The 23803-nt window shown below is 44.1% G+C and overlaps 1 protein-coding gene across 2 annotated transcripts in view; it reads right to left on the bottom strand.

The window, feature by feature from the left end:
- Positions 1–1082: 1082 nt before the first annotated feature.
- pkn1a (protein kinase N1a) overlaps positions 1083–23803 on the bottom strand; it is a 74015-nt gene continuing 51294 nt past the window's right edge. Inside the window, exons 6-23 of one of the 2 annotated variants that reach the window (XM_055224508.1) lie at positions 20993–21138; positions 14637–14850; positions 12071–12265; positions 11197–11306; positions 10978–11121; positions 10284–10359; positions 9298–9433; positions 9027–9111; positions 7929–8008; positions 7763–7847; positions 7605–7696; positions 6492–6668; positions 6351–6413; positions 6202–6278; positions 5919–6061; positions 4595–4702; positions 3640–3720; positions 1083–2468 (exon numbers count right to left, since the gene is read on the bottom strand). In XM_055224508.1, the coding sequence (XP_055080483.1) occupies positions 2265–2468; positions 3640–3720; positions 4595–4702; positions 5919–6061; positions 6202–6278; positions 6351–6413; positions 6492–6668; positions 7605–7696; positions 7763–7847; positions 7929–8008; positions 9027–9111; positions 9298–9433; positions 10284–10359; positions 10978–11121; positions 11197–11306; positions 12071–12265; positions 14637–14850; positions 20993–21138 (2216 nt within the window). In that variant the 3' untranslated portion in view covers positions 1083–2264. The remainder of the gene's footprint in view (positions 2469–3639; positions 3721–4594; positions 4703–5918; positions 6062–6201; positions 6279–6350; positions 6414–6491; positions 6669–7604; positions 7697–7762; positions 7848–7928; positions 8009–9026; positions 9112–9297; positions 9434–10283; positions 10360–10977; positions 11122–11196; positions 11307–12070; positions 12266–14636; positions 14851–20992; positions 21139–23803) is intronic. The other variant, XM_033968363.2, reaches the window with a different exon arrangement.

Raw genomic sequence — 23803 nt, forward strand, 5'->3', positions numbered from 1 at the left:
CCAGGTTTAGAACTGGTTTAGTCCTGGTTTACTTCTGATTTAGATTTTGTGTGGATTAGATTGTTCAAAAATAGAGACACCTGGTTTGGTCCTGGTTTAGAACTTGTTTATCGCTCGCTTAGTCCTGGTTTAGACCTGGTTTAGAACTGGTTTAGCCCTGGTGTAGACCTGGTTTAGACTTGGTTTAGAACGGGTTTAGTCCTGGTTTGGATCAGATTGGTCAAAAATAGGGAGACCTGGTTTAGTCCTGGTTTAGACCTGGTTTAATCCTAGTTTAGACCTGCTTTAGAACTGGTTTAGTCCTGGTTTAGACTTGGTTTAGAACTGGTTTAGTCCTGGTTTGGATCAGATTGGTCAAAATTAGGGACACCAGATTTAGAACTGGTTTAGTCCTGGTTTACTTCTGATTTAGATTTTGTGTGGATTAGATAGTTCAAAAATAGAGACACCTGGTTTGGTCCTGGTTTAGAACTTGTTTATCGCTCGCTTAGACCTGGTTTAGAACTGGTTTAGCCATGGTGTAGACCTGGTTTAGACTTGATTTAGAACGGGTTTAGTCCTGGTTTGGATCAGATTGGTCAAAAATAGGGAGACCTGGTTTAGTCCTGGTTTAGACCTGGTTTAGTCCTGGTTTAGACCTGGTTTAGTCCTGGTTTAGACCTGGTTTAGTCCTGGTGTAGACCTGGTTTAGTCCTGGTTTAGAAATACTTAAGCCTTGGTTTAGACTTGATTTGGATCAGATTGGTCAAAAAATAGGGACACCTGGTTTAGTCCTGGTTTAGACTCAGTTTAGACCACATTTGGTCCAGGTTTAGTCCTGGTTTTGATCAGATTGGTCATAAATAGGAACACCTGGGACATTTCTTGAATAAAACTGGGACACATTAGTGGCTTCGTATAAATCTGCTGGGACAGGGGAAAAAGGCCTCAAACCTGGGACTGTCCTGGGTCAATGGGGATGTCTGGTCACTCTACATTGGTGCCATCTTAAGTTGTTTAAAAAAAAGCCTGGAAAAGTTGAAAATAAAAATAAACAGAGTTTGAGTCATTTCTTGCATAAAACCACACATGAAGACAGCGTTCCCAACATGCCGTATCTTTAATGCTTATGTGTGTGAGCCAGAGACATGCATTATTTTTTGTCAACAATTCATTATTAAACAGTTTATTAGTATTATTCAAATCCAAATGGTCTGGACAGTGGTTTTACCCTGTAATCCTCTCATAACGTTCAAAGTTTGCAACCTTCAGCAGAGAGACACTTCCAAGTCCACAAATGTGTTCAGATGAAGGAGAGACGCTGCAGGGAACAGGACAAAATCTGAACTTTAGCGATACCATTTTGAAACTTCAGGTTTAAGTTAGGTTTAAATTTCTTGTTTCTTTTTTTAAATTTACTAGATCTGATTGAAAATTTGCCAACAAATTTATCCTCATTGTTTGGAGTTAAAACTTAAATAAATCAGACTTGGAATAAGATATATATTTAAAAAAAAAACAACTTCTGTACATTTTGTCAAAGTCTTGTTAAGTCCAAGATTGTAAAGTTTTAGGTTGTGTAGGTGCTGCTTTTAAGGTCTGATCCTTATGTCTCTGTGTGTTCAAATGTCCTTTTGAAGGTCCCAATATAACTCTATAGAGGCAGGTTGACAAAGCTAAACATTAAAACATCTTTTACGTTAAAGCCCAACCCGGGGTTAATTGAGAGTCTTACATCGACACGAGTGCACCCCCTTCCGCTCCAATGTTTGAGTCGCTGTTTTAAACCAGTTTTAAATGTAGTTAGCCCCTGGCGCCACCCCTTGAACAAATTAACCAAAAAAAAAAAAAAACCCGGTAGTGTCTCCCCTTAGCAAATCCTATCTAGTGGTCAAACTTCATCTAAAAATGTAAGGCATCTTCAGTATGAGAGAGGCTTGGGATGCAGCCTTCAGCCCATGGAACAGTACAAAGATAAGCAAAATATCTCCTCACAGCTGCACAAACACATGAGTTTTAAAAGCTACTGTTTTAAATGAACTTCAGTCAGAGAGAATGGGCAAACCAGTCCACTACAGCAGTTCTACCCATCACACCCCGATTCCAACACGTTAGCATACATTTCAATGTCTTCAAGTCCAGAGTTTTCTAAAATAAAAAATAAAACACAGCGATGTGTCTTCATTCTTTCACAGTGTAGTTATCATCGACACACAGAGGGGGGAGCTACACCAGCTCCACTTGAAGCTTGGACACATTCTTTTGGGCGGTGCAGTCTCGGAGCGTTAGCAGAGGTCCGAGACGTAGTCAAATTCCCTGAAGCTCTCCTGGTCTCTGCGGGACAGCGCACGCGGCTCTCGGGGAGGGGTCAGCGTCGGGGCTTCGGTGGTGAACTCTTCGTCGAAGTTACTCACATCTTCTTTGCCACCGATGGTAGGAACAAACGGGGGAGGCACCTTTTTGTGGAGGAGAGCGTCCCAGTCCATATTCTACAGTGGAAAATATTATAGAAATGACATGTTGTTTTAAGTACTACGATACTATTTTTTCTAATGCAGTGGTCCGTTTAGACCCGGTCTAGACCTGGTTTAGACATGGTTCAGTCCTGGATTAGACCTGGTTTAGTCCTAATGCAGAGGTTAATGCAGGAGTGTTAGTATTGTGTGGTTGGTTTTACGCTGGTGCAGTTTTAGTTTAAATCCCAGACCATTTTTTTTTTTACCAATACTGACTATGAGTGGAACTGAAGAACTAAGTTTTGTTCTAAATAATAAAAATAACATAAATAGATTTCACTTTCACTTCTAAAGCCCAAAGACAGACTTTTCATCCAGACCAAACCAGCACTGCTTGATTCCTAGCAGTTAAAATCAGACCTGTTTTGTTCAGATCTTTAATCATGTTCTAGTCGTTTCTTCTCATTGAGCCTCTGAAGTTGTTTTTGGAGTGATTCATGTTTGAGTAATCTTTAATCTATTATTTCCAAAACGCCATTTTGTCCATCTACCCCTGTTTAACTTCCACCGTTACACATCCACTGTGAGGTACAAGCCCACTGTGACGCACTCAGCCACTGTGACGTATGCGCCCACTGTGACGTACACGCCCACTGTAACGTACGCGCCCACTGTGACGTACACGCCCACTGTAACGTACACGCCCACTCTGAGGTACATGCCCACTGTGACATACAAGCTCACTGACACACGCAACCACTGTGACGCACGCAGCCATTGTGATGTACGCGCCCACTGTGACGTACACGCCCACTGTGAGGTACATGCCCACTGTGAGGTACATGGCCACTGTGCCGTACGTACTTCCCTCTCCAGTTTTATTTCCTTAATCAGTGATACTCATAGGATTCGGCAGCACTGCGCAGTCATTTTGGTAACATTTTTTTAAAAGTGCTGCTTCAGTGTGATGTGCAGCTATCCACAGGGGGCGCTGACAAGACGGCACTTTGTTATGATGACATTTATGGCGACGTCAGCTCCTATTGGGCACCGCAGTTTTCCAACGTGGAAGTCAGCAGACTTGTGTCTTTTATTAAGGCGTTTTAGATAAATATTGTGATTTCAAATTTTCCAGTTGGTGTGAGATTGTGTGTGAGGTTCATTGTTTACAACAGACATGTGGAGGTTACTCTGTCATTCTCACCCTAAAGAAAGGTTGTTTCTTCACCTCCTCTGCGTCCTTCTCCCCAGAGCCGAGACGACGCTCCGGGTTCCTCCGCAACAGCTGGAGTCATAATGATATTACAATGGTATTAACACTTATGAGTAACTAAATACATGAGTATGTACACCACCAGGACACTCCCTCTCACTTGTTTTTTATTTATTTATTTATTTTTACAATTTTCTACATTTTGTATACACACCACAGACTGCATAAAGAAGTTGACTGAGTGTGACGTCACCCATATTGTTCAGCTCCAAATGAAGCTCATCAAGGCTAGCAGTTATAGGGGCCAATGTGGAGCAGAGTTCCATATTTGGAATCCCAACCATGAGTATCATAGCAACCAAAGAGCCAATCCAGAGTTAGACTGCTGAAGATAACGCCCCTTCCCGCCTTCACTGTTAGTTTAGCAGGAGCTTATCAACGCTGTCAATCAGACCTGTTGCTAACAGTAATGGGAGTGACCTCGGGGAAAGAAGGCGCCTGATTTGTCTGTTATTAATGTTCATATCTTGATTTACAGTCACAATAGTGAAATAAAAACCTCAGGATCATGTAGAGCGGGTTAATACGAACATTTAAGAGTCGATGGAGCAGGATGCGTGCTTATGCTCACTTCCTGTTTGGAACGTGGCAGCTAGTAGGTCAGTTATGTCCATTTATATATACAGTCTATGGTACACACAGAAGACATCAACTATATGAAGCAAGATTTATGGAATTATGGCTTTTTTCTTTACTGCATAATTCCATATATCTTACTTCATATATCTGATGTCTTCTGTGTGATTTAAAATGTATAAAAAGTAGTAAAAAATTAAAAATAAAAGGAAAAATAAAAAACAGAATGAGCGTGGGCGTGTCCAAACCTTTGGCTGATCATGTATATGTAATGTTTGGTCATGGTCACAGCAGAGATAACTGTTCTTACCCGTCTCATGATGCCGATGGCTTCAGTGGAGAGGAAGCGTGGGTAGCGTACCTCGTCGTTCACAATGCTGTCAAACACCTCCTCTTCGTCATCTCCTGGAAATGGGGACTGGGCAAAAACAATGGGGAACATTACAGGCGCCCGTGATGTCTTCTTGTTCACTTTGGCTAAATATGCAACGCTATTGTCTGTAAAAGAGCTACATCAATAGAATGTTCAGTAGTAAACACATCTTTACACAGGTGTGAGGTGTGCAGGGGTGGTAGAAGGGCTCCGTTTTGTTACTTAAGTAAAAGTACAGATATTGGAGCAAAAAAAAAGTATACATTTTAGGTATCTATACTTTTACTTTGTTACCTTCCATCACTGAGGTGTGTATTGATAACTAAATGAGCATATGATAAATATAATGGAGTTATATACAGAAAGTTTAGTGGGACTTTATCCGGGGGAGGGGCTTGGTGTCTCATGTCGTGAAAATCTGGCTGTGTTTTTGTTATAATTTTAGGTCTAAATCCACTTTGTCTCGTCAAAAAGTCAGTTTTTTAGCCCTGCCAGCAGCAGCTCAGGTCAATAGGACAACACTGTTTAAAAGTACATTGCCATGGTTACAATAGAATGTTAAGTCCCACCCCCAGATGGAATGCCAAGCTTTTAGGGAGTCCTGGGATTTAGTGCCATGTTGATCTTAAAAAATATATACCAAAAAAGCCAAATGCAAAGGATAATTACTTGGACCTCACACTCAGGATCATCAGAACAGCAGGACCTCACCTCTCCCACCAACATCTCACTCAGGACCTCACCTCTCCCGCCAACAACTCACTCAGGACCTCACCTCTCCAACCAACATCTCACTCAGTATCATCAGAACAGCAGGACCTCACCTCTCCCACCAACAACTCACTCAGGACCTCACCTCTCCCACCAACATCTCACTCAGCATCATCAGAACAGCAGGACCTCTCCTCTCCCACCAACAACTCACTCAGAACCTCACCTCTCCCACCAACATCTCACTCAGTATCATCAGAACAGCAGGACCTCACCTCTCCCACCAACAACTCACTCAGGACCTCACCTCTCCCACCAACATCTCACTCAGCATCATCAGAACAGCAGGACCTCTCCTCTCCCACCAACAACTCACTCAGCATCATCAGAACAGCAGGACCTCACCTCTCCCACCAACATCTCACTCAGCATCATCAGAACAGCAGGACCTCACCTCTCCCACCAACAACTCACTCAGGACCTCACCTTTCCCACCAACATCTCACTCAGGGCCTCACCTCTCACACCAACATCTCACTCAGGACCTCACCTCTCCCACCAACATCTCATAAATGAGGACCCCGAGGCCCCACCAGTCCACGGCCCTGGTGTATGACGTGTCTGTCAGGACCTCAGGGGCCAAGAACTCTGGAGTGCCACAGAATGTGCTTGTCCGATCACCAAAACCCATCCCTAAAAAAGAAGAGGAGGAAGAGGGGGGAGAAGAGGAAGGAGGGGGAGGAAGGGGAAGTTGTAGTAGTAGTATTTATTGGTTATAGTAGTAGTAGTAGTAGTTGTGTGTGTTAAATGATTATATTGTTACTTATAAGTACCTTCTTTACAAAGGCCAAAGTCAGCAATTTTGACATATCCGTCAGTGCCGAGCAGCAGGTTGTCAAGTTTAAGGTCCCTAAAACAGGCACAGGGTGAAGTGAACTTTAACAATGAGTCACATTATTATTTATGTTGCCAACCAACTCACCTGTATACAATCTTATGATCATGAAGAAACTGCAGTCCCAGAACCACACAGGCTGTGTAAAACCTGAGGGGACATTTAACAGAAACATGAACAATCTTTACATAACCCATTTTTAAATGACGTTTTTACAATGACACATACACAGCGCGCGGCTCTGTGAATACATCTGTGTGAATGTGCATCATTAGGTCGCCTCCTGCTGTGTACTCCATGACAAAACACACATGCTCCGGGGTCTGAAAGCAGGCGAACAAGTTGACCAGGAACGGATGATGGGAGAGGTTCACCGTTTCAAAAATCCGCTTCTCACACATCAGGCTAAACACAGAGAAACAAACAAAACAAAAAAATATTACACAAAATGGACTCTTGTGAGCTGTAAGTCATATTATTATGATGTTACCTCCTCAAAACAGACCTGGAGTCATGTTTTGTTCAGTGGTGGAAGGTAATGAAGTACAAATAGTAAAGTCCTGTACTTAAGTTGAATTTTCAGGTATCTGTACTTTACTTAAGTACATTTTACAGTGTGTACTATTTCCTTTTACTTCAGTGCATTTGAGAGCAATATCTGTACTTTCTACACCATTACATTTACAACTAGAGGGGTTACTTTTATCATGATTGTGGAAACATCCTGATTCAAGTTTCTGAGTTCAAGCTTCGGCTTTACGTAAAACAAAAATAAATACACAAATTTCAGAATAAACATTAAGAAATTGCTTCACATTATTACTGTGACCAAATATGTATATTTTTTTTAAATAAATATCACAGCATTTAACACTTGTGAGAAATACTTTTACATTTTACTCTTAAAGTACATTTTTAAACACTTTTTTCATAGATTTTTTCATGTGATACTTTACTTGAGCAACTTTTTACCTCTGTATCTGTACTTGTACATAACAAAATGAGTACTTCATCCACCACTGGTTTTGTTTCATTCACACATGTTTGAGTAACACTTTATTATTAGTCTGTTACATCTCCAAAGCTCAAAATGCTCTGTTCCACCTTGTGATGTCATGAAGTTGTAGTTTTCAAGTTAACACCTTATTTTACCTTTAGTTTAGTAGAAATGGGCAATTACAGGACTGTAATCATTCAAATGATTCAAGCGAGGGTGTATAGAGTATAAAATACAGTGGAGCACTTCCTGTATCATGATGATATCACAAGGTGGAACAGAGCGTTTTCTGTTAGAGAGAAGAACTCAGGCTGAGTATATGACAATCCAAACATCACCTTTACCTTTCAACTTCATCTCGAGCCACAATATCCCCTTTCTTTAGTGCTTTGATGGCATACATCGTTCCTGTCTTTTTGTATTCTGCTAACAACACCTGCATGACAGAGAAACGATGTTAGAGCTTTGCGTCGACACTGCAAAAAATATATTCTTTCCAAACCTTTCCAAAATGTCCTCTTCCGAGCACCGCTATCAATCTGAAATCCTGCAGGGAAAGCGGACCTCTTCTCTGCTTACTGGAAACACTTGGGAAGAACGTGTAGTTATGTACAGGGAGTTACCAGACAGTGTTGGGACTTTAGTGTCATCTTTTTGAGGAGCTGTACCTGTTTGCAGGCGGGGTGTGGGCGGGGCTCTCAGGGGGGAGGTCTGGGGGAGACGTGGGTTCGATGGTTTGCAGTCGGTCCTGAGGCAGAACCATGCGAGGAAAGCACATACAGGAAAGGTATAGAGCAGCAGAGAGACGAGAGGGGCAAACAAGATGGAGTTTACATTTCCAACCCACTGAGTAGAAACGGTGTAATCGCTCTTAAGAGGACCAGTCACCTTCCATTTTCAAACCTGTATACTTTTGTTCGATGTTTTAATTGTGAGTAAGGATGCAGCGATCCAGATACTATGGCTGTAAGTATCTGCCAATGCCTGATATCAACTGATACCAGTGTAAAGTCTGAAAACAGCATTTATTTCCTTTAAACTAACATAAAATAGGACAGAACTACAGACTGTATAAAGACGTGGACTAAGTGAGTGTGACGACATCCACAGCGTTCGGCTCCAGTCAAATGAAGCTCATCAAGGCTAGAGCAGTTATAGGGGCCAATTTGGAGTAGAGTTCCATATTTGGAATTCTGACCGCGAATATCTTAGCAACCAAAGAGCCAATCCAGAGTTAGGCTGCTGAAGGTCCTTTCAAGGCCGCACCGCTGGATTAGCAGGGAGCAGGTGCTTAGCAATGCTGTCGATCAAACTTGTTGCCAACACTAGCGGGAGCAACCTCGGGAAAAGAAGGTGCCTGATTTGTCTGCTATTGATTTTCATAATTTGATTTACAGACACAATAGTGAAATAAAAACCCCAGGATCATGTAGAGCGGATTAATATGAACATTTAAGACCAAAATGATGAGTCTGACAGCAGCAGTTACAGAGAGAGGGGCCACAGTTTTGAAGTGAATTGAAGCCAGAGTCGATGGAGCCGGAAGTGCACCCACGATCACTTCATATTTGGAACGCGGCGCCTAGCAGGCTAACTATGTCCATTTATATAAGCAGTCCATGATTGGCTTTGATATCAGATACCAGTATCAGATTGGTGCATCCCTAACAGTTTAATGGTTAATGTGGAAAAGGAAGTAATGCAAAAGATTGTACAGTATTAAATCATATCTTTAATAACTGTAAATGACTCCTCATCTCTCTCACCGGTGTGTGTATGTCCACGTCTCTCTTGTAATCGCCTCTAATGGGAGAGTCGCTGTCCAAACTCAACTTTTCCACTGAGATCTCTCTGAAAACAGGGACCATGGCAACACAGCAGCAATGGGACACAGACAAAGGGACAGATTAGACGATGGCGAGCTGATGACGTCACCACAGGCGTTTGTTTTTTACCCAGAAACAAAAGGAAGAAGCCTCAAGGCACAAACACTGGTGGAGGTGTGTGTGTGTGTGTGTGTGTGTCGCAGACTCTCACCCACTGTTCAGTGTGAGACTGTGAGCGTTCGGGCTGTAGGTGCCGGAGTTATTGACGGTTGGAATGGCATTTCTAAGGAGTCGTACCCACGTCCCGATGTCGACGTTCATCTGACGAGCTCGAATGAACGCTTTGCCTGAAATTACAGAAAAAAATAGACTCTTTCTCCTGAAGTTTAATGTTACAAGCGATGGACCGATCTTATACTGCTGTTAGATAATCGGCACCAATACTGAAAAATTGGCTGCATCGGCTTCCAAATATCGGTCCATTCGATATCCTAGTCGGATATTTAAACTGATGTAAAAATATTATTTACTTCTCATTTCATCTTTCTCTATATTTATACAGGGGAACATCTGATAAGGCATATTAATAAGATAGATTTGTTCTGCTGTTCTCAGTGGTTATAAAAGTTTTTAATCACTTTGCATTTTTGTATTTCAGGCATCCTGTTGATTGAAGAGACATCCTATTGAATGAATGAACCCCTAAGAAATGTCTCCTCCTCAAGAGAAGGCACAATGTTTATCATGGGTTCTATGGGGCTGTGTTAAAGATGTCATGTATGGAAGATAAGACATTACTGTACTAAAGCAAAAGAAAGAGATGCGACTGAACCATTGATGAGGCTCTGCTACAGCGAACATGGCAAGAAATCCAGTCCCATCTTAATGTGACTAATGGAGCCCATATAGAGGTGTGTTGAATAAGGTCAAACACTTTGGAAACTACTGAGTACAACAGAACAAGTACAATTAAGATATCTGATCAATTGCCTTAGTAATAAATGTTTTATGGACACCCTGTATATTTAACAAAACAGAATATATATCTGTGGCCACAAGGGGGAGTTGGAGTCAATGTGCAAATGTCTACAGAGACTTCCCGTTGAACTCCAAGTACTATAAACCAAACCCCGTTTCCCTAAACTATCAAACAGCTCCACAAGCTCTAATTACATCACCAACCTCATCTGGACTCACCCTGCTGTTTGGAGAAGACCTTCTTCTGCCTCTGCAGACGAGGAGCTCTCTCGATCACAGGGTTAAAGAAGGTCACCTGGAAAACGCGCACAAACAAACAACAACAAAGACAGAAAACATGAAACGAGGCCACACCGACACGTCCGTCTGATCTGTAACAAATATCAAAGTGTTTGGGAGCACAGGTGTAGGCAACAGCTACAGAAATGGGACTTGGGAGGACACATAATATAGAACAGATAATAAAACACATAACACAGAACAGGAGGGTATTTTTAGCACTTCAGTGGACATCTGCTCACAGCCTCAGTGCTTTTTCATGGCTTTGAATTGAACAATTTCTGTCTTTGAATCTTTGTATTCATCTTTTTTAGGGGAGATAGCAGTTGGTAAAGCATTCTAAAGGTTGGCGGTGCAATTCCAGCTCCCACAGATGAATTATGTCATTGTGTCCTTGGGCAAAACCCTTAACCCACCTCACTCCCAGTGTGTGTGTGAATGTGTCTGTGAAAGTGTGTGTGAATGTTTGTGTGAATGGGTGAGTGGTTTCTTGATATACAGCACTTTGAGTGATTTGGAAAGGTGTGAAAGTGCTGTATAAAAGTGACCATGTAGCATTTGTAAAGACTGAGAAGGAGGATATTTTCGATTTAGAGTAAAGGTTAAACTGAAATGAATAGAACAATCTCTGTACCTCGGCCAGCATGAGGCCCTGCGGCTCCAGCTCCAGTTGGACCCTGTGTTTTTGGTTGTCAAGAAACTCCTCAAGCTTCAGGTATTTGAGAGCACATAGGGAGCGGTAGTCCTTCCAGTAAACGGCGATTTCCATCTCCCGAGACTAAACACACATTAAATATTGTCAAAAACGTTTCCTTCGTGCAAACTAATTTTCACATACGCTTTATGCACACACCCTTTCCAGCTCCACGGTGAACGTCTGATCCCAGGCCTGTTCTCCTACTGTCCTCCAAGCCGTTTGCCCCACCACCGCGTTGTCCAGCTTCAGAACTGCACTCACCTCAGCTGAAAATACAAAGCAGAGCCGAGAGCTGTGGCATTTTACCCTGTTAGTGTTAACTTATGTGAGGGCATTTAAGATAGATCATTTTTGTGTGGACACTCTACATTCCATGGAAAAGTAGGTCGGCCATCGCCATATGTCAGAAGAAAACAACACTGTGTAAAATGTATTTAAAAATATATTTATAAAATGTATTTATAAATATATTTATAAAATGTATTTATAAGGGGCTACGACAACAGGCTGACTCAATATCTCACTTTTAATACAAAACCTCATGATTGTCTACATCTAAAAGCAACAACAGAGGAGGAGAGAGTGAGGAGGATGGAGGGAGGGAGGGAGAGGAGGAGAGAGGGAGTGAGAGGGAGGGAGGAGGAGAGGAGTAAGACAGAGAGGGGAAGAAAGAGAGGGGGGAAAGGAGGAGAGAGGAGGAGTCAGAGAGAGGGGAGGAGAGAGAGGGGGAGAGGAGGAGAGAGAAAGAGGAGAGGTGGGAGAGGAGAGGAAGATTATTAGTGAAATTGAAATTTCACTAATAATAATAACACAGTTTGTATTTGTATCTACAGTAGAAGTGCAAAGCTCTGATCTTTGGAATACTTTAGTGTCTCGGTGCAAGTCGTTTTACTGTAGACAGGAAACAGCTGACGCCAGGTGCGCTTATGACATATCCCACTGCAGTCTAAAAATCTCATATGATTCTGTGGTCTGAATTTTTTTGTCTCACATTAAAAAATTGTGACATAGATTTTTTTGGAGAACTTACTGGAGAGCTCATCTGTTTTGCTGGGTGTTTTGCCGCTGACAGAGCCGCTCCGCCCGTATAGCGCTTTGCTTCCTCTCATGAAGGACTTGGCGTCTCCAGGGCTGTAACACGGCAACATCACGGCACTGCCTTTACAACGACCTGGGACCATCTCCAGAACGCCCACACAGCCCAACAGCTGAACCTGCAGCGTACCTGAGGACACCAATACTCCATCTGAACATCAATGCTTACGAAAACGAAACAAAAACAAACTAAACTAAATTATTTCAGGTTAATACAATGAACTAATGAGGATTTGTAGTCCAAAGATGTGATTTTGTCTTATTTTTAAAAATTAGATACTCAGGTTCTTTTTAAAAAACAAGTAGGAGATGTGCACTGCCAGTCAAAGGTTTGGACACACTCTCTCACTCATTCCTTTATTTTTACTACTTTCTACGGTTTATATACACAGAGAACACATCAAATATATGAAGTAAGATATATAGAATTATGCAGTAAAGAAAAAAAGGGTTGATACTTTGAGGATTTGAATATGAGATATATTTTAAAAATTCAGAATTGTACTGGAATTTCATGCTGCTCCCAGTGTATTTCAAACCTACAAACACTAAGACAGAAACTGGCTCACCCAAAACACGAAACCCTGAGCCACAAACAAAGTAATGTAGTCTGCTCGATTCAGTTGAAGACTGTAGTGAGTGTTACACTGGAGAAACTAAACAGCTACTCCATAAGAGAATGTAATGTCACAAGAGCAGCTAAGGACACTAGTCTGACGTACATCTCCATCTCAAAGACATTAACTACTCCTTTGAAGATAGTGAGGTATAGAGCTTAGCCAAAGATAAGAAATGGTTTGAGAGTGGAGTTAAAGAAACAATTTTTGTTAGGAAAGACAATCCATCTTTGAACAGAATGGGAGCCTCAGATATCATCTATCCCCATCCTCAGACCTGAATCTAAACAAGGAAAACAATAGGGCTAGGCAGTATGCTAATAGCCAGTAAGCTAATAGGTGTGACTGCACACAATAGGGGACTGAATGATTATGCTGTATGTAAGTATGACTCGGGCACAGTGCACAATTAGGGTAGCATAATAGATCTTGCCAAGAAACAGAAACTTTGGATGGATCTTCCGTTATCCCTCACTGGCCGAATTGCAACAGTTAAAATGTCACTTCTCCCTAAAATAAATTATCTCCTCTCCATAATCCCAACCCCTCCAACTTCAAACTGGTTCCAATCCCTCGACTCTACAATATCAAAATTCTAGAAAAAAAATAAAAATAAACAAAATAAACCTCCCAGAATAAAACTATCCACGCTACAAAAACTTAAATCACAAGGTGGACTTGGAGCATCAAACTTTTTTTCTTTGAATGCCGAGCTTGCCCAACTGTTCAACTCAGACAATGAAGAGGAAGAATTCGAGGGATTCTTGAATGAGAAATGAACTGAAAAAGTGAGTTGGGAGATATTGTGAATATGGACATTAACGTTTGAACAACATTGAGTTATTGTTATTGCTTTGCAGTATTTCGAGAGTTACTATATTGTGAATGCATTAACTTGTTTTGTGAGTGAACAAAGTTTTCAGAGCGTTTTTTTTATTCTATTAATAAAGTTTGACTGACTGACTTATCTGACTGTTTTGCTGACATTCCCTTTAGCGCAGCTCCATCTCGTAGATGCATAACACAACCCCAGCTACTACAGTAGTTTATATTCTATGCGCCTTATAATGCAGTGCGCCCTATATATGAAAACTGTTTTAAAATAGGTCATTCATTGAAGGTGCGCCTTATATTCCGATGCACCTTATAGTGCGGAAAATACTAGTATTTCAAGCAGTTTTAACCACTGCTCTCATTATGATCAGTTTATCAAACACATACCAGGTTGACACCCATACTATTTTCTACTTCTTTTACTTCTTCTTCTTTGTTCTTCTAATATTATTATTATTAATATCATTATTATTATTATTATTATTACTACTACTATCATTAATTTTCATCATTAATATTGTTCTTGTTGTTATTCTGATTTTCAAAAATAAATAAATAAATAAATAATATACATAACTAAACAACAAAATAACAATTCGGCTAAGTTGAATAGACAGGGAAGGCCACAAGCCAGATTTGAAATACCTCCCCCAGCAGAGAGCAGACCTGCTCCTGACCAGGTTAGAGGGTCGCTCCAAAGGGGTGGATGGTGCACCTGCTCGGCTAGCTGCCTCCTCATGGTCGGGAACAGCTGAGCTTAACAATTGGCTTTCACCGATCACAACTCCTAATTCACTTTTAGTATTATTGTTTATTATAATAATAATAATATATTTATTATCTTATTTTTGCATATATTTTTTATACTTTTTTTTTCTTTTATTTTTTACCATCTATATTCTCTTCTTTTGTATATTTTATCACCACTTGTCACTATTGTATGTGTATGGTCACTATGTCTGTATGTTTTATTAAATAAATCAATTAAAAAAAAGGTAAGTGAACCATGTGACTTTTTGTGTTTGTTTTTTCCAGCGTAGTACAACCTACCAGTTAGAGGTGATGGCTTGTTTAGCGTGCTATACTGGTTGTGGAGGTAGGGGGCGCCATGGCGAGAGCTGAATCCCGGAGAAGAGGCCAGGACCAGTTCTTCCTTGATGACACTGGACTTGGGGTGGTCCTCGGGCAGCTCTGACAGACGCTGGTCTAAAGAGTCCCTCAGTAAGTCCAACTTTTGAGACGCCTCGCTTAGACGAGTCTGCGCCTGAGACACAAACAGAGGTCAAGGGTCATCAGAGATGGGAGAATACTTTGAAAATGTGTTTAGTTACAGAATATGGCAATATTTTGTAAAGTATCCTGTTCCATGGGCCAATCAGAATGCTGTGTTCTTTTACATTGAGTTGTACTTAAATTATAGAGTAAAGATGCAACACAGGGTTAAAAACAGCTTTACGTTTGCTTCACTGTTTGTTCTGTTTGTTTATTGCTGATCAGAGAATGAAAAAAACAATCACCACAAGAGCACAGTTTTACATTTCCCTCACTGATTCTTTGCAGTTTGAAGCCTAAACTGTGTGATCACTGCCATGTATTACTTTGACTTTAGAAAGGAAACTGTATTCAACCAAAAAAATGTATTACAGACAAAACACCTACACTGACCTCGTTAAAGATGTCTCCCAAATGGAAAAACTCACTTTTATAAATGAGACTGGAACACGCCAAATACGAGGAAAGCTGGCAACTATGAATGGGCTTCATTAAAACAAACCTACAGGAGAACTTGTAGTGACGCCCTTCTATCTTTGGCTACGCAGTTGTTCTTATTGTTATGTTGTTTCTTGTTTTTTATTTGTTAATTTACAAATACAAAACTACACAAGATGCTTACTGAAATAAAATGACTAGTCTGTTTATAGGGGGAAAAGGAGCAGAAAATAAACAATGATGTGCCACTTCTCCATTGAAAAGTCAATAACAAATTGAATTTAAAAAAAAAGAAAAGTGACTGTAATCTGAATTGAGTAACTGTACCAGAATACAGTTACTCAATTTTAGTATTCAGAACATATATTCTCAGTACATGTGTGGTATCTCAACACTGTGAGTAGTAGTTTGGAGACAGCTGTGTATGAAGAATGTCAGGGATGCACCGGTCCAGCTTTTTCTGTTCTGATACCTATGTCGATACTTTGGCTTTCAGTCTCTGCTGATAAGCACAAACAGCACAAGGTAAAAATGATCCAAATGTGTTTTGTATCTGTTATTTTTCATTTAAAGCAGCCACAGAACAGGTGTTCTTTAAAGGTGTTTTGGGCCAATATTAACCAGTAAATCAGCTTATTACACAAATGTATAGACCAAAATATGATATCAGCTGGGCCGATATTGACTGGACCAATACCAACTGAGAATATATGTTCTGAATACTCCGTTCCAAACGTCCCTCGGCTATCAGCCCCCGCTCTTCCCCACAGAAGAGGGGGACCTAGCAGTCCCATCCGTCCAGCATCACCTCCAGCGCTGTCACAGGGTCTGGGGTAAAACCAGGACCACCCTCCTCCGAGCGGGGACACGCACCAAGGCAGCAGCGGATTGTCACCGCGTCCCGGCTCCCGAGTACCAGCCTGGCCAGATGGTGTGGCTATCATCCAAGACCATCCCCCTGAAGACCGACTCCCGCAAACTGTCCCCCCGTTTTCTTGGTCCGTTCAAGATCACCAAGAACATAAATCCGTCCGCCATTCAGTTGCAATTGCCACCATCTCTCCGCATCCACCCGACTTTCCATGTCTCCCAGGTCAAGCCCGTCCTCCCCAGCAACCTGTGCCCTCCGGCCAATCCCCCGCCGCCTGCCCGGGTCATCGACGGTCACCCGGCCTTCACCATCCGCCGCCTCATCGACGTCCGTCGTCACGGAAGGGGCCTCCAATACCTGGTGGACTGGGAGGGGTACGGTCCGGAGGAACGCTCATGGGTGCCGAGGGCTCATATCTTGGATCCCGACGTGGTGAGAGAATTCCACCGCGCCCATCCTGACAAGCCGGGGGGTCCACCTGGAGGTGGCCCTTGGGGGGGTACTGTCATGATGCACGCATTATCTGCCTCCTGTGTTGTCTCCCTGTGTGCCTTCCCCTCTCCCACCTGTCTGAGCCTGGAGCTGGGCGGAGCTGGGCGGAGCTCCCTCGCTCGACCCAGCTCCTGGCCTCTGGTTCAGCTCCTGACCCCGTGCTCCGGCTCCGGTATAGTCTATTCCTTGTCATCACCCTCTTGCCTCGTCCTGGACTCCGGCTTGCTCCACGTCTCCAGCCCCGGCTCCCGTTCTTCGGACTGCTCCTGCTTGGTCTTCTCTGGCTCCGTCCCCAATCCTGTCCTCGCTCCGGTCCTGGTTGTTCCCTGTTCCCGTCTCCGCTCCTCACAATGCATCCTCGGACTCTGACTCGCACCCCGCTCCCCGTCCCTTGCTGGTTTAATGAACTTTTGCACAAACTGTAAATAAACACTGTAAATCTGCCCCGAGTTCTGCACTCTTTGGTCCGCCCTACACCAGCCATTACATCAGGTCCAGTTAAAGTATTATTCCATCACTGCACCGATACAGTACTTATATTGAATATCTGCGCCGATATTGAAAACTTTGATAAATCATTCAGTTGGTAGCCCGTATCGGTCCTTTTGGTATCCACCTCCACGATGAATTGGCGCGAGGGGTCGGGTTGGTGAAGAATGGGGGCGGAAGTGAACAGGCTCTTAATTTTGTCCAAGGCAGATTGCACTTCAGGGGACCAGGTGAACTGTAACGAAGGAGAGGTCAGTTTAGTAAGAGGCGAGATGACGACTAAAATCTCTTATGAACCGTCTGTAGAAGTTAAGGAAGCCAATAAACCGCTGGAGCTGCTTGCGATTGACGGGGGCCAGCCAATCCGTGACCACCTGGATCTTTTCCGGATCTGCCTTCACCTGGTCCCGCCCCACAATGAAACCCAAAAAACTGACCTCTTCAGCGTGGAATTCGCACTTCTCTGCCTTTACGTAAAGTCTGTTCTCCAGGAGGCGTTGCAAGACCTGACGTACGTAGTGGTAATGCTCCTGCGGGGACTGGGACGATTCAGAAAATCATGAAGAACATCATTAATAAGAGCCTGGAACACCGCAGGGGTGTTGGTAAGGCCAAAGGGCAGGATCATGTACTCAAAGTGGCCAAGGGGGGTTTTAAAAGCCGTCTTCCACTTATCTCCCTCCCTTATGCACACCAGGTGGTATGCGTTCCATAGGTCGAGTTTTGAAAATATGGTGGCCCCGTGGAGGGGAGTGAAGGCGGAATCAAGGGGTAGAGGGTATTTGTTTTTCACAGTAATGTTGTTAAGGCCCCGGTAATCGAGGGGACGCAAGGACTTGTCCTTCTTGGCCACAAAGAAGAATCCCGTGCCCACCGGGGAGGAAGACGGACGAATGATATCGGTGGCCAGGGAATCTCGGATATACTCCTCCATGGTTTCTTCTTCGGGCTTGGACAGATTATAGAGCCGACTAGAGGTTAAGGGGGCGCCTGGCAGGAGATCAATAGCACAGCCGTACGGGCGGTGCGGGGGTAGTGAAAGCGCTCGGCTCTTGCTGAAAATCTCCCGGAGGTCATGGTACTCCACCGGGACAGAAGAGAGGTTCGGGATATCCAGAGATGGTTCGGGAGTGGAGCTGGCTTTCCCCGCAGGACTCAAGGCGGACTGTAAGCACTGGGCGTGGCACGTGGGGCTCCACCCTGACACCTTTCCCTGGGCCCCATCAAAGACAGGGTTATGAGTCCGTAACCAGGGGTAGCCTAAAACCAGCGGAGAGGAGGAGGTGGAGAGGACATGGAAACGTCGGGCCTCACGATGGTTACCGGATAAAACCAACATAATAGGTTCTGTAATGTGCGTCACCCGAGCCAGGAAATGTCCATCGAGAGCCTGGGCATTGAGAGGGTGTTCCAGGACCGCAAGCTTGATGCCGAGTTGTTCCGCTAACTGCACGTCAATAAAATCTTCCTCCGCCCCGGAATCGACGAGGGCCAAGACGGGTAAGGTGTCCAAGCGTACACACAGGGTGGCGTCCAGCCGCAGTCTATTATTCCTGTCTGGGATGCGAGAATCACCAACCAGTACTCCCAGTGCTACTGGTGGATGCCCCCTTTTGGCCGAGCCGGGCAGGTGGCCACAAAATGTCCCTGTTCGCCACAATAGAGGCCCGCCCCCACTAGGCGGCGCCGCTGTCGACGCTCCTCGGCTGACAGGAGGGTCCGGTCAAGCTGCATAGACTCCTCAGGGAGCGGCGGGGCGGAGCGGGTCTCATGCCGGACTGGAGACCGGCGTTTCTCCCTCCGGCGCGCCGGGTATCAATCCTGTTTGTTAAAGTAATGAGGGCGCTTAAGTTGGAGGGCTCGTCACGGGACACCAGCTCGTCCTTTAAGTGTTCATTGAGCCCTTGTAAAAAGGCAGCCCGCAGCACGCTATCGGTCCAGTCCACCTCCGCGGTATGTGTCCAGAACTCGATAGTATAGTCCGCTACTGACGTGGACCCCTGGTCGAGGCTTAACAAAGGCGGCATTGGCCTGGTAATACGGGTGGTCAAACACTAATTTAAAAGCTGAAACAAAGTCATTAAAGTCCAAATTATCCACAGGTGTGTTCACGAGTCGTGCCTCTGCCCATTGGAGAACCCTTCCCTGGAGTAATCCACAGATGTAGCGTATCTTAGCGGCCTCAGAATTAAAATGGCTGGGGCACTGCTGAAACACGAACATACATTGAAACAAAAACCCCCGACAAAGGCTGGGCTGACATGAATATGGCTCGGGATCCGTGCTCCTGGACTCCGGAGGGCCGGTGGCGGCAGAGGCGGCTACAGGCACCACAGGTGGGGCAGCGAGCAGCGCGGCGACTTGATTAGTAAGCTGGGACACTTGTTGAGTCAGAGTCTGGTTATAATCTAGCAGGGTCCGGATAGATTGATCATGCTGCCCGATGATCACTCCATGATGGGAGAACGCCTGACGCAGCGACTGGTCCGGTCCCGAGTCTGCTTGGTCCATGTTGGCCAGATCGTTCTGACGTAATGGCTGGTGTAGGGTGGACCAAAGAGTGCAGAACTCGGGGCAGATTTACAGTGTTTATTTACAGTTTGTGCAATAAATAACAAAAGTTCATTAAACCAGCAAGGGAAGAGGAGCGGGGTGTGTCAGAGTCCAAGGATGCGTTGTGAAGAGCGGAGACGGGAACAGGGAACAACCAGGACCGGAGCGAGGACAGGATTGGGGACGGAGCCAGAGAAGACCAAGCAGGAGCAGTCCGAAGAACGGGAGCCGGGGCTGGAGACGTGGAGCAAGTCGGAGTCCAGGACGAGGCAAGAGGGTGATGACAAGGAGTAGACAGTACCGGAGCCGGAGCGGGAGACGTGGAGCAAGCCGGGGTCCAGGACGAGACAAGGAGGTGAAGACAAGGAGTAGACTGTACCGGAGCCGGAGCGCGGGGTCAGGAGCTGAACCAGAGGCCAGGAGCTGGGACGAGCGAGGGAGCAGGGATGTTAGACACGCGGACGATTGAGCTGGTCCATCTTATACCCAGCAGAAGGTGGAGGTAATTGCGCTGATGGGCTGCAGGTGCGCACGGGAGGAGCCAGGGGCTCCACCCAGCTTCAGGCTCAGACAGGTGGGGGAGGGGAAGGCACACAGGGAGACAACACAGGAGGCAGATAATGCGTGCATCATGACAGGACCATAGAACGGAAAAGAGTACTATATTCTGAATACTTTTACACCGAATTGCTTTACGTTATACTACAATGTTTTTTACACTATAATGATTATAGTGTAAAAAACATGAGATATAATTAAACTGCTTTATTTTTGCTCCTGTTTGTTTTGCATTCATTGAAGACAATCACACATAAAACACAGCAAGTAACTGTAATCTGAACACCACCAACTGTACTCTGAATGCATAAATTCAGTACATGTATTCATTTACTTCTCAATGGTGCCGGTGCCTCCCTCTGGCATGTATCCTAACACACTAGGTATGGGACGATATTGAAATTTAGTGTCATGATTCTCATGGCCAAAATAATTCAAAATAATTGCATTTAACCATTATATCACAATAAGTATTAAAGTTGCTGACAGTTTAAAATGTTACAGATATGATTAATTTTTATCTTATGAATAAGTTTGATTTTTAAAGAACTGTTATAGTATTGAACTTTGTGAAAAGAAGTACAATCCAGCAGAGAATATTCTGGATGAGCAGGGTCTTTGTTGGCAATTATCTCGATTATATAAAATCTCCCACGAACGATTATTGTCCTTTTAATCACAATAAACGATGATATTGTTTATTGTCCCATCCCTAGAACACACCTGTGCTTACCTCTGACAGAGCCTTCTTGTCCTGAACCTTGTTGGCCCCCAGGAGGCGGAGCACATTTTTGGCCCCCTCTGCCACAGCGTGCTCCACCCTGTAGTGATGCCTCAGCTCCTCAATGCGCAGCTCCACTCCACACAGGTCATGGTTCCCTGAAGAGGTCAAAGGTCAACAGGCGTCAGTATGCACATTCACAGGGTTGTCAAAATGAGTTGAATCAGACACGAAAATGCACCAAACAAACCTGATCAAAACATCTGGTGACATGTGTTAGTTTATACGTGGATTTTCAGAGTAACTGTTTTATTAAGTACAAAGGATTTTAAAATCACTTTTTAGTTTGCTCATAATCATCATATCGTCCTTGTCAAAATCTGCCTAAGAGTGAACCATCAGAAATATAACTTTATGTAGCGTTTGTCATTTCAATAATCCGACGGAAATACAAAATGCTCAGTTCTGGTGTGCCAGTAAACATGTGACCACAACCTTCAGTCTGTGAGCTGCTGGCCCCAGAGTTCAAACTGACCAATCAGATTGTCGCTTTGTAGTTGATCGACAGGCAGACACCAGCACTGGTGCATTGGCTTAGTGCCGCCCAGGCCAGTTGTGTGCCTAGGCCTGTGTTTGCCCAGGCCTGTGTGTGCCTAGGCCAGTGTGTGTGCACTGGCCAGTGTGTGTGCCCTGGCCAGTGTGTGCCCAGGCCAGTGTGTGTGTGCTAAGGCCAGTGTGTGTGTGCTAAGGCCAGTGTGTGTGCGCTAAGGCCAGTGTGTGTGCCCTGGCCAGTGTGTGTGCCCTGGCCAGTTGTGTGCGCCCTGGCCAGTTGTGTGCGCCCTGGCCAGTGTGTGTGCCCTGGCCAGTTGTGTGCCCAGGCCCGAGATTTTTCAAAAGGGCATATAAACAGCAAAGGGTTTAGTGACACATGCACCGCACGGAGAATGAATGAACCACAGATCTATTAAAATAACAGAATGAACTCTGTGGGATTACACATCAGATGGCGACAAGTAACGTGAAAGTTCTGATGAAGATGAAGTAGTAGTAGTAGTAGTAGTAGTAGTAGTAGTAGTAGTAGCAGTAGTAGTAGTGATATTAATGAATTAAACCGGGTTGTCTCAGCCCCGCCCCCTCCAGTACACCTTTGCAAGTGAGTGAGGTGAGGCTGTATAAAGGTCGTGTTGGTTGTAGGTCTGCAGAGTTATGTCTGTAAACATGTCACATCTTGTGTGAGGTTTCATCTGAGGTTTCATCTGAGGTCTCGGCTGAGGTCTTGGCTGAGGCCTCACTAGAGGTCTTCTCAGAGTTCCTGCCAGAGGTCTTGTCAGAGGTCTTGGCTAAGGTCATGGTTGAGGTCTCATCTCAGGTCTGGGCTGAGGTACGCTCAGGACCTCCCCAGGGCAAAGCTGGTTAAGTGAATACTTTAATGCGTGTCAGGCCTCACAGAAGAATAAGATGGACGAAACATTCACAGGGGGGAGGAGCTGTTCACTGGCAATTTTGAAAAATAAACATATTACATCCAACCTATAGGTATTAATTTAACAACATCTGGTTCACATTTAATAGAAAAAGGCCTAAAAATTATCTCAGAAAGCGAAGGCTAAATGGGTTAAATCGGGTTAAGACATTGCCCTGCTATCAATCAACTATCAACAAGTGAGCCAATTAGAAGAAGGAGAAGGAAGCACTTTAGAGCCGCCATTACCCCTGAGTGGCTGCTTTAATGGAATTGAAAAGGCAAAATGATCTGAGGAAGAGACAGAAGTGCCTTATCTCACGCACGGACAATGAGCTAACGCACTTTTAAAACACGCATGTTTGAATCTGAAAGTACAGACCACTGCTGCTGACAAAGAGGACAAAGAGTACAAGGAGTACAAGGGTATAAGTGGGCTAGTAGTTCTCCTACTAGCCCCACTACTAACCCAAAGGAGGAGCATTAGGAGGAGTAGTAGCAGTAGAAGTAGTAGTAGTACTAGTAGTAGCAGCGGTAGCAGTAGTAGCTGATGTAGTAGTGGCAGTAGTAGTAGCAGAGGTAGTACTAGCAGTAGTAGCAGTAACAGTAGCACTAGCAGTAGTAGCAGAGGTAGCAGTAGCTGTAGTAGTAGTAGAAGTAGTAGCAGTAGCAGCAACAGTAGTAGCAGTAGCAGTAGTAGTAGCAGTAGTAGTAGTAGTAGTAGTAGACATAGCGGCACCAGGCAAGGCAAGGCAAGGCAAGTTTATTTGTATAGCACAATTCGTACACAAGGTAATTCAAAGTGCTTTACAGAATAAGAAAGACATTAAAATCACACAAATCAAAACATAAATAATCACCCAATCTGCAACTCTCTCACCCACTCGTTTGCACCCTTTAAAAACTCTCTCTCGCACTCTTTAAACACTGTCTTGCTCAGTTTAAGAACTTTCCCATTATTTTACAAAACTTTCCTGTCACTTCTCAAATACTTTCCTGTCACCATTAAAGGAGAAGAGTGCAGCATAAAAACCTTTCAGTCGTATGCACAGCTAAACAGAACCGTTTTGAGCCTGGATTTAAATATTGTCAAAGTAGAGGCCTGTCTCACATCTTCAGGAAGACTGTTCCAAGTTTTAGCTGCATAAAACTGACACGCTGATGCCCATGTTTAGTCCTGACTCTGGGCACCAGCAGGAGGCCAGTCCCTGAAGTCCTCAAATTGCGAGATGGTTCATATGGCACTAACATGTCGGAGATATACTTTAGACCTAGGCCATGGAGAGACTTATACACAAGCAGAGCTGCTTTAAAGTCTATTCTCTGAGCTACAGGAAGCCAGAGTGCAGAGACCTGAGCAC

Source organism: Periophthalmus magnuspinnatus, chromosome 1 (assembly GCF_009829125.3).
Source record: "Periophthalmus magnuspinnatus isolate fPerMag1 chromosome 1, fPerMag1.2.pri, whole genome shotgun sequence".
Taxonomy (NCBI): Eukaryota; Metazoa; Chordata; class Actinopteri; order Gobiiformes; family Gobiidae; genus Periophthalmus; species Periophthalmus magnuspinnatus.